At 46.5% G+C, this 10,447-nt stretch overlaps 1 protein-coding gene across 1 annotated transcript; it reads left to right on the top strand.

Annotated features, from left to right (window-relative positions):
* Positions 1-4,153: 4,153 nt before the first annotated feature.
* uba52 (ubiquitin A-52 residue ribosomal protein fusion product 1) lies at positions 4,154-7,908 on the top strand. The gene is made up of 5 exons (XM_080213215.1): positions 4,154-4,184; positions 4,465-4,572; positions 5,147-5,233; positions 5,411-5,513; positions 7,742-7,908. The coding sequence occupies exons 2-5, from the start codon at positions 4,470-4,472 to the stop codon at positions 7,833-7,835; spliced, it is 387 nt and encodes a 128-aa protein (XP_080069341.1). The 5' UTR covers positions 4,154-4,184; positions 4,465-4,469; the 3' UTR covers positions 7,836-7,908.
* The last annotated feature ends 2,539 nt before the right edge of the window (positions 7,909-10,447 follow it).

Genomic DNA, 10,447 nt, shown 5'->3' with positions numbered 1-10,447 from the left:
CGTTAGCCGTTTTCCAATCTTCCGGCACTTCCCCGGAATCCAGTGATGTTTGGAAAATAATCATCAAGGCATCCACTATCACCTCCGCCATTTCTTTCAGAACCCTCGGATGCATTCCATCCGGTCTTGGGGACTTGTCCACAATCAGTCCCTCCAGTCTGTCGAGCACTGCCTCTCTAGTAACAAGTCTGCAATTCCACAAAGGCCCTATTCCCATGACCCCACTAATTTACCCTGCTAATCCTCCTGACACGAAGGGGCAATTTAGCATGGCCAATGCGCCTAGCCCGCACGTCTTTGGAGTGTGGGAGGAAACCGGAGCACTCGGAGGAAACGGGGAGAACGTGCAGACTCCACACAGACAGTGACCCAAGCCGGGAATCGAAGCCGGGTTCCCTGGCGCTGTGAGGCAGCAGTGCTAACCACTGTGCCACCCCACAAGACCGTGTACAAGAAACATGCTCAAAGGCAAGTGTGGGTGACCTGGAAAAGAATTCATTCTATAACTCCTGTCTTTCTCAGAGGTAGGGTTACCCTACCCTGCCCCCCTCCCTCCAATGCCCGCTTGAGTACACTGTAACTGTGACCCACAAACATCCCGCCTGTCTGCACTTGCATTGAGCAAGTGATAAAATGCTGATAAAATGTTGCTTGAATTAAACAAATCCATAAACACAAACTGCGGAACAAGTCAGTGATTTTTAATAGGCAAATGCAGCAGACAATCATTGCTCGGTAAGGTCTTCGAAACCCTAATGACCAGAATATCTATTTTTAACAACGGTTTTGCAGAAACGCTTGGTCAGTGTTGCTGTGCTGGAGCGCCCCCTGCTGGGTTCTGCCACATCATGAACTTTTCACAATGGCTGCCAACACTTCAAGCTTTTAGGTCTCCAGATCACCTGTCCTGGTCCCTCCATGCTGACACTATAGTTAAGAAAGCCCCTCCAATGTCTCTATGTTCTCAGAAGACAAAGGAAATTTGACACGTCAGCTATGACTCTCAACAACCTTTACAGATACACCACAGAAAGCATTCTTTCTAGTTGTATCACAGCTTGGTATGGGCTCCTGCTCTGCTCAAGACCGCAAGGAATTACAAAAAGGTCGTGAATGTAGCCCAATCCATCACACAAACCAGCCTCCCATCCATCAACTCTGTCTACACTCCCCGCTGCCTCGGCAAAGCAGCCAGCGTAATTAAGGACCCCACGCACACCGGACATTCTCTTTTCCACTTTCTCCCGTCAGGAAAAAAACACAAAAGTCTGAGGTCACGTGCCGACTGACTCAAAAACAGCTTCTTCCCTGCTGCCATCAGATTTTTGAATGGACCTACCTTGTACTAAGTTGATCTTTCTCTACGTCTAGCTATGACTATAACAGTACATTGTGCACTCGCTCCTTTCCTTCTCTATGAACGGTACGCTTTGTCTGTACAGCGCGCAAGAAACAGTACTTTTCACTGTATGTTAATACATGTGACAATAATAAATCAAATCAAATCAAGATGGTTTAGTGGGGAAAATGCTGGAATCTGTGATTAATGAGGTCATAGCAGCACTTGGATAATCTCAGTGTAATCAGGCAGAATCAATATGGTTTAACGAAAATGGAATTGTGCTTGATTAATTTATTTGAGTTCTTTGAGGAAGTAGCAATAATGTGTTTGAAGAGGGACCAGTAGAGGCGGTGATTTCCAGAAAGCGTTTGACAGGGTGGCACATCGGAAGTTACTGCGCAAAATAAGATCTCATGGTGGGGGTAACATGGATCAAGACTGGCTATCTGACAGGAAACAGAGTAGGCAAAAATGGGTAATTTTCAGGTTTGCAGGTGTCACAGGGATCAGTGCTAAAGCCTCAACTATTTAGATCCATGTCTTGGGTGAAGGGACTGAATGTGTGGTTTCTAAATTGCTGTTGACTCAGAGATAGACAGGCAAGTTGTGAAGAGGACATAGAATCACAAAGTCATAGAGGTTTACAGCATGGAAACAGGCCCTTCGGCCCAATTTGTCCATGCCACCCTTTTTTTTAAACCTCTAAGCTATTCCCAATTGCCCGCATTTGGCCCATATCCCTCTATATCCATCTTACCCATGTAACTATCTAAATGCTTTTTAAAAGACAAAATTGTACCCACCTCCACCACTACGTCTGGCAAATCATTCCAGACACTCACCACCCTCTGTGTGTGTGAAAAACAATTGCCCCTCTGGACACTTTTGCAATTTGCAGGATTCCTGTGAGTGTTTGTGCCCTGCTGACGTCTCCCAGTGCGGGAAATAGGCAGGGCTAGCATTTACATGCTAATAGCGGGCCCGGGACTGAATTCTCTGGGCTGCTAGCCTCTCCCCAACCCAATCCAAAGATGTGCGGGTTAGTTTGATTGGCTATGCTATGAGATTGCCCCTTAGTGTCCAGGGATGCGTAGGTTAGAGGGATTAGTGGGTACAATATGTAGGGATATGCGGGATAGGGCCTGGGGTGGGATTGTGTTCGGTGCAGATTCGATGGGCCAAAGGCCCTCTTTCTGCACTGTAGGGTTGTATGATTCTATGATTCCCGGCAGAGTGGTTCACTCCAGTGGGGATTACACTAACTCCCCACTGATGGGGAACTAGTGGCCCAACCCTGCTGAGGTGAAGGGAAGGCCATTGGGGGCCTGCAGGGGGTCGGGTGATGTGAGGGTGCTGCTGAACATGGGCAGTCTGGTACTGCCAATTCAGCATATGACAGTAACAAAGGGGTGGGGCCTATTGGGTGGGGCCTGCTGGGGGCAGGACCCATGGGCTGATTGGTGGAGCGTGGGGTCCCTCGGCCTATCAATACTCTTAAGGGTTCTGCCATTTACTGTATATTTCCTATCTGTATTAGACCTTCCAAAATGCATTACCTCACATTTGTTGGATTAAACTCCATCTGCCATCTTTCCGCCCAATTCTCGAACTGATCTATATCCTGCTGTATCCTCTGATGGTCCTCATCACTATCCACAAATCTACCAACCTTTGTGTCGTCTACAAACTTACTAAGCAAACCAGTTACATTTTTCTCCAAATCATTTATATATATTACAAACAGCAACTTCCCAGCACTGATCCCTGAGGAATGTCACTTGTAAGAAGTCTCAGAACACCAGATTTAAGTCCAACTAGTTTATTTGATAGTAATCCCACAAGCTTTCGGAAACAGAGTTCCTTCGTCAGGTGTGTGGAAGGTTCTGATCAGAGGAAGGCATATAAAGATACACACAGTTTACATAAGTCTTTGCAGCTAACCTGTTATTCATGTCTTAAACATGCAGTTTAGCTGCAAAGACTTGCATTCTAATCAGTATTCTGTAAATTGTGTGTGTCACCGTGCCGCCATGCCGCCCCTTTAAGGCAAAATGTATCTTTCACAGTTACACACTAAACTGTATTTGCCTCGTAATTCCATTTTCTCTTCCAGTTTCTATCCTGGTCATTGTTACATTTGAACATTGTTTTTCCCTACCCAAACCCGGACACTGATCTTCACATTGACGCAGAGACTGACCCAGACACTGACCCTCACATTGATCGTCACATTGACACAAATACTGACCCTCACATTGACCTAGAGACTGACCATGAAACTGACCCTCACACTGACCCAGAGACTGACCCTCACATTGATTGTCACATTGACACAGATACTGGCCCTCACATTGACCCAGAGACTGACCATGAGACTGACCCTCACATTGACCTAGAGGCTGACCCAGAGACTGACCCTCACATTGACCCAGAGACTGACCATGAGACTGACCCTCACATTGACCTAGAGGCTGACCCAGAGACTGACCCTCACATTGACCCAGAGACTGACCATGAGACTGACCCTCACGTTGATCTAGAGACTGACCATGAAACTGACGCTCACACTAACCCAGAGGCTGACCCAGACACTGACCCGCACATTGACCCAAACACTGACACTCACACTGCCAGTACCACTCCATGTGTCACTGAAGCAATGCGCAGCTGCCAATAAGGGGCGGGGCCGCACCAGGTTCCCGGGTGGAGTTTCCGTTCTGCCAGTCTCAAAGATGGCGGCAGGACAGGAACTGACGCAACAATACCGCGTGCGACTCCTTATATTTCCGGTTCCGGCAGTGGCCATTTTTTTCGAGAAAAAATCGACGACAGCGACAGGCTGGTGAGGAAACCAGGGTTACCCGGGATAGAGACTGGGTCGAGACAGAGCGGGGGCTGGCTGGATAGAGGGGGGGTGGGGGGGTGGGGTGGATAGAGGTTTTGGAGGGGGGGAGGTTGGGGTGGATAGAGGTTTGTGGGGGGGAGGTTGGGGTGGGTGGCAGGGAAGGGGGGGCCGTGCTGGGCTGGGAGGGAAGGAAGGGGGTGCTGGCGGAGGGGGTAGAGAGGAGGGTAGGCAGAAGGGTTCTTATCCCAGTTCTGACTCGAACTTTTTCTGTTTTCAGGCAAGATGCAGATTTTCGTGAAAACTCTAACTGGAAAAACCATCACCTTGGAGGTGGAACCAAGTGATACTATTGAGAATGTGAAGGCCAAAATCCAGGACAAGGAGGGTGAGGGAGGGAGCGAGGGAGATCTCTGGGTGTGTTGGGGTGGGGGGGGGGGTACTCAGGGAGGGCAGTGAGGGGCTTGTGTACGGTGTGATTGCGTTTGGGCCCCAGGAAGGGCCTAGTTGCTTGATGATGTTTGCTGGCTGCTGCTGCTGGTGATCCCAGTGCTCAGACTGCACTCAGGGTGACTGTTCAGTTGTGTGCCCCTCAGGGAGGGGTTTTGTCTTTGAAAGTGTCACCGCCGTGTATTGGGTTTAATGGGGTTAAATTGGGAACAGATTGTGTAAAGCTGGGTTTGTAGTTTGGGCATTTGAGGTATAATTCTGGTCTTTAAAATGATGAAAAGATGCGATGAAGCAGCTCAACTCCGGCAGAGTCCAGAACAGACCCAGCTCATTCATGCGTGATCCCAGGATGGTCTGTCCACACAGCAGTGAGGCTGCCAGTGCTGCCTTCAGACTCTAGAATCCATTTTATATTGAAAGATCTCCTGCTGCTGGCCAGGGGCTGTGGGGAATCTCCTGTTAGTGATGCTGGTTTTTATTGTCGTGTTTGTTAACCCTGTGGTTTGGTGTAGGGATCCCCCCGGATCAGCAACGTTTGATCTTTGCTGGGAAGCAGTTGGAGGATGGCCGTACCCTGTCAGACTACAATATCCAGAAAGGTCAGTACACCTGGAGTCTTCACTGTCTATCTGGTGGGGTGGGAGGGTTATCCAAGTGTTTGTTTGAAATGGTATGTGGGTGGGTTTATTGCTGTCCTTGGAGGCAGTGTGTTCAGCTGTGGACCAAGTTAAGTTTTGCTTTTATCTGAGTGCTGGAATGTTTTAATTTCCATTCAGAGTCGACTCTCCACCTGGTGCTACGTCTGAGGGGTGGTGTCCTAGATCCCTCCCTCCGAATCCTCGCTCAAAAATACAACTGTGACAAGATGATCTGCCGCAAGTAAGTAGCAGCAGTGGAGAGAGAATGGGGTATGGGACAGACAGGTACCTCAATGTTGAGTAACAGATGCTTTGATTGAGGTGTGAGATATTGCTACATGTTGCAGTAATAGGAAGAGGCCATTCAGCCCCCAGACTGTCTATTTTCAGTTCAATCATGTAAATAGGGTTGAGATACAGATCACATGTTCCTGCTTCAGGTTCTGAGTTCCAAAGCCTTACTTCCCTTTGTGACGGTATTTCCCTGACATCAATTCTGAACAGCCAGTCTCTAAGGTTTTTCCCTTTGTTCTTTGGACTGTGGGAAAGGCTAGTATTAGTAACCCAATCGCTCTTAATAGAACAAAGAACAACACAGCACGGGAAACAGGCCCTTTGGCCCAACGAGCCCGCGCCGCCGTCCCACTGTCTCAGTGACCTATTCATGATTTTAGTCTACGCCTAATGTGCGAGGATCAGGGAGGTCCAATTTAGGGACAATTTAGTACCCAATCAATCAGCCTAAAAGCACATCTTTGGGGATGTGGGAGCACCCGGAGGAAACCCACGCAACCACGGGGAGAACGTGCAAACTCCCACAGACACAGGCCCAAATCCATGTGTCTGCACAGCAACAGAGATAGTCTCTGAGCTGTCATGTTGCCCTCGAGATGGTCCAGTTTAAGCACACTAACGACATGAAGCAATAGGCAACTCCTGAAGCAATGTCCAAGAGCAGCCCACTACAACCTGCCGCATGCATGCCCCTTGCTGGACTTAAATGCCTGTGGAGACAAAAAAATTCATTATTAAACAGGCAAAGACTGTAACATCCCTGAGGCAAAAACGTAATCCCAAGCCTACAATGTTTAGTAAGGCCTACTATATCCCCCTATATGTAGCCCGCTCATGTGGCTGTCTAAGTGACTCTTAAACAACCCTAGCGTGCCTGCTTCCACCACCTTACTCGGTAGTGCATTCCACACCCCCACTACCCTTTGCATGAAAAACTGCCCTCTAATATTTGTCTTATACCTAGCCCCCTCACCCTAAGCCCGTGACCCCTCGTTCTATCCATTTCTAATAGCGGAAAAAGCTTACCACCATTTACTCTATCTATCCTGTGTCTTGCTCACCCATTTGAGGGTAATTGAGTCACATGTAGGCCAGAGCAGATAAGGATGGCAGATTTCCTTCCCTAAAGGTCATTGGTGAACCAGTTGGGTTTTTGTAATAGCTTCACTTTTTTCTATCTGAATTCCAAAGCACTTGGTTCCATCGCAGTTCTGAGCTGCTTACCTTTTCAAAAAAAAGTTAGTTCCCTGAGGACCTCACTTCCCCACATGAAGACTGGCCACATAATTGATGCCTCTTTGCAACTTTCTGCTCGCTTACCCTGATTACTAAGACACTCAGTTAGAATCAAACATTTCTAAACTTATGGATGACTTCAAATTTGGGGAAATGTCAGTACTGAAGTTGAAAAATTAAAGGAAAATCTTAGTAAGCTTGCAGAATGAATAAATTGGCAAATGAGGTTTGACAGATAATTGTGAGCTGATATTAGGTAGGAAACTGATAATCCAGCTGGGTAGAGGAACAAAGGGACCTCAAAAAACAAATTGATAACAAGTTACTCTGCAGATTAGTGAGGTCACTAAAAAACAAAAAACTATGGTTTTTTTAACCATCAACTATTAACTACAGTAGTTAAGGCAAGGATAGATAAATTTTTAGATAACAGTAAAGGAATTAAGGGTTATGATGAGCAGGTGGGTAAGTGGAGCTGAGTCTACAAAGATCAGCCATGATCTTATTGAATGGTGGTGCAAGTTCAAGGGGCCAGATGGCCTCCTGCTCTGTTCTGGGCACATTCAGCATATGGGGATTTATAGAAATCAGTTTGCAGAGCAGGAAAGGGTTGTTGGGCTGGGGGTCATACAGCTGTTTAAAATTGAGATTTTGGTGGAGTAGATAGAGGGTACATTTTGACAGGTAGTTGAAGAAATGTGATGGAGAAAGAAATAGAAAGTTACAATGATAGGTTTGGATGAGGAAAGATGGAAGGAGCTGGATTGGAGCATAAACGTTGCATGCCATGTGTAATCCTAAATCAGGAGTGAGTTTGGATGTGTGGTGCTCTTGGTTGTGGCTCCAGAATGTTTTGAAATGGCTCTGTTGCTGGACCAGTACAGATCTGATGCTTATTGTGGTGCTGACCTTTAACCTGCCTATCTGCCTCCCCCACAGGTGCTATGCCCGTCTCCATCCTCGTGCATCAAACTGTCGGAAGACAAAGTGTGGCCACACAAACAATCTGCGTCCCAAGAAGAAGCTGAAGTAAATGCTGGGGACACTTGGTGCCCTCATTAAACTTTTGTGCTAAATTTCCAATAAAAGCACAATGCAACACTCTAGTGATTCTGTCTTGAGGTCCATCAGCTACTGTTTTGGGGGTGGGGGGGTTTGATGGGGTGAAGAGATGCATTGTAGTGTGGGTGAAGGAGCAGTGGGGCATTGGAGCATTTGGGGATGGGAAAGGGTGTGGTGGGGGGGGGGGGCAGGTTTGGTAAGTACAAAAACAAATTGGGGCCCTGCCATTAATTGTGATCAAAGAAAGTAGAAGTCGAAGGAGGCCATTTGGCCCTTTGAGTTTGCTCCATCATTTTGATTGTGGCTGATGATCGAATTCAATATCCTGATTTTCCCCCCATATCATTGATCCCTTTAGCCCCAAGTGATATCTAACTTCTTGAAATCATGCAATGTTTTGGTCTTAACTAATTCTGTGGGAGTGAATTCTATACATTCATCACCCTCATAAGAACATAAGAAATAGGAGCAGGAGTAGGCCATCTAGCCCTTCGAGCCTGCCCTGCCATTCAATAAGATCATGGCTGATCTGTCGTGGCTCAGTTCCACATTCCCACCCTCTCCCCATAACCCTTAATCCCCTCTCATCAAAAACCCATCAACCAGCATCTTAAAAATATTTAGTGAGGTAGCCTCCACCACTTCAACGGGCAGAGAATTCCAGAGATTCACCACCCTCTGAGTGAAGAAGTTCCTCCTCAACTCTGTTCTAAACCACCCCCCCCCCCTTTATCTTGAGGCTGTGCCCCCTAGTCCTATTATCCTTTCTGAGCAGGAAGAGTCTCTCCACCTCTATCCTATCCATCCCATTCATCATCATATGTCTCAATGAGATCTCCCCTCATTCTTCTAAACTCTAACGAGTACAAGCCTAGTTTATTCAGCCTCTCCTCATAGCTTAACCCCCTCAACTCCGGCATCAGCCTAGTAAACCTCCTCTGCGCTCCCTCCAAGGCCAAAATATCCTTGCGTAAGTACGGTGCCCAAAACTGCAGACAGTACTCCAGCTGCGGCCTCACCAATGCCCTATACAGCTGCAGCAAGACCTCCCTACTTTTATCTGGTGAAGAAATTTCTCCTTGCCTCAGTCGTAAAAGAACTACCCTTATCCTCAAACTATGATTCCTAGTTCTGGACTTTCCCACATTTGGGAACATTCTTTCTGAACCTACCTTGTTTTACCCTGTTAGAATTTTAAAAGTTTGAGATCCCCCTGTTCTAAACTCCAATGAAATAATCCTAACTAACTTAATCTCTCATAACAGACCTACCATCCCAGGAATCAGCCTAGTAACCTTTGCTGTACTCCCTCTGTAGCAAGAACATCCTTCCTCAGATAAGGACTTCAAAACTGCACACAATATTTCAGGTGTGGCTTCAACACCCTGTACAATTGCAGCAAAACATCCCTATCCTATAATCATCCTCTTGCTATTAAGGCCAACATTTATCTTTACTGCCTGCTGTAGCTGCACAAATAGCCAGGTGTCAATGCTGTAAAAAGGCCTTGTCTATGCTGCCTTTTAACCCCTAAGCTAGTCCCTATTGCTCACTGTTGGCCAATATCCCTCTACACCCATATAACTGTCTAAATGCTTTTTAAAAGACAAAATTGTACCTGCTACTACTGCCCCTGGAGCTTATTCCAGATACTCATACCCTCTGGGGAAAAATTGCACCTCTGGACCCTATTGTATCTGTCCCCCCCTCAACTCAAACCAATGTCCTTGAGGTTTGGTTTCCCTACCTTTGGGAAAAGATATTGACTAGCTGATCCATGCCCCTCATTATTTTACAGACTTCAAAATTACTCCTCAGCCTCCTATGCTCTAGAGGAAAAAGTCCCAGTCTATCCAGCCTCTCCTTATAACTCAAATCAAGTCCCAGTACCATCCTAGTAAATCTATTCTGCACTCTTTCTAGTTTAATATCCTTTCTATAAAAGAACAACCAAAATTGTACACAGTATTTCATGTGTGGCCTTAACAATGTATTGTACAACTTCAACAAGATGTCCCAACTCCTGTATTCAATGTCCTGACCAATAAAACCAAGCATGCCAAATACTGCATTCACTGTTCTGTCCACCTGTGACTCCACTTTAAGGAGCAATGAACTTGTTTCCCCCTAGATCTTTGTTCTATAACTGTCCCCACTGCCCTACCATTAACTGAACCAGGACAAGACTTAATCTACCAAAATGCATCACCTTGCATTTGTCTAAATTAAACTCCATCTGCCACTTGTCAGCCTACTGGTTCAATCAAGATCTGTTGCAGTTTGAGAATTTTCTTACTGTCCACTGCTGCCAATCTTGGTGTCATCTGCAAATTTACTAACTATGCCTCCTAAATTCTCATTCAAATCATTAATATGAATGATGAAACAGTGGACCCAGCACTGATCTCTGAGGCACAGTGCTGGTTACAGGCCTCCAGTTTGAAAAAAATCTGCTACAGCCACCCTACTGTCATCAAATCAATTTTTGGCTACCTCCACCCAATGAGATCCTAGAATCCCTACAGTGCAGAAGAAGGCCATTTGTCCCATCAAGCCTGTACTGACAGCAATCCCACCTTATCG

Source organism: Carcharhinus amblyrhynchos, chromosome 26 (genome assembly GCF_965287045.1).
Source record: "Carcharhinus amblyrhynchos chromosome 26, sCarAmb.v2.hapA, whole genome shotgun sequence".
Classification (NCBI taxonomy): domain Eukaryota; kingdom Metazoa; phylum Chordata; class Chondrichthyes; order Carcharhiniformes; family Carcharhinidae; genus Carcharhinus; species Carcharhinus amblyrhynchos.
This window is presented reverse-complemented; position numbering and strand designations above follow the sequence as displayed.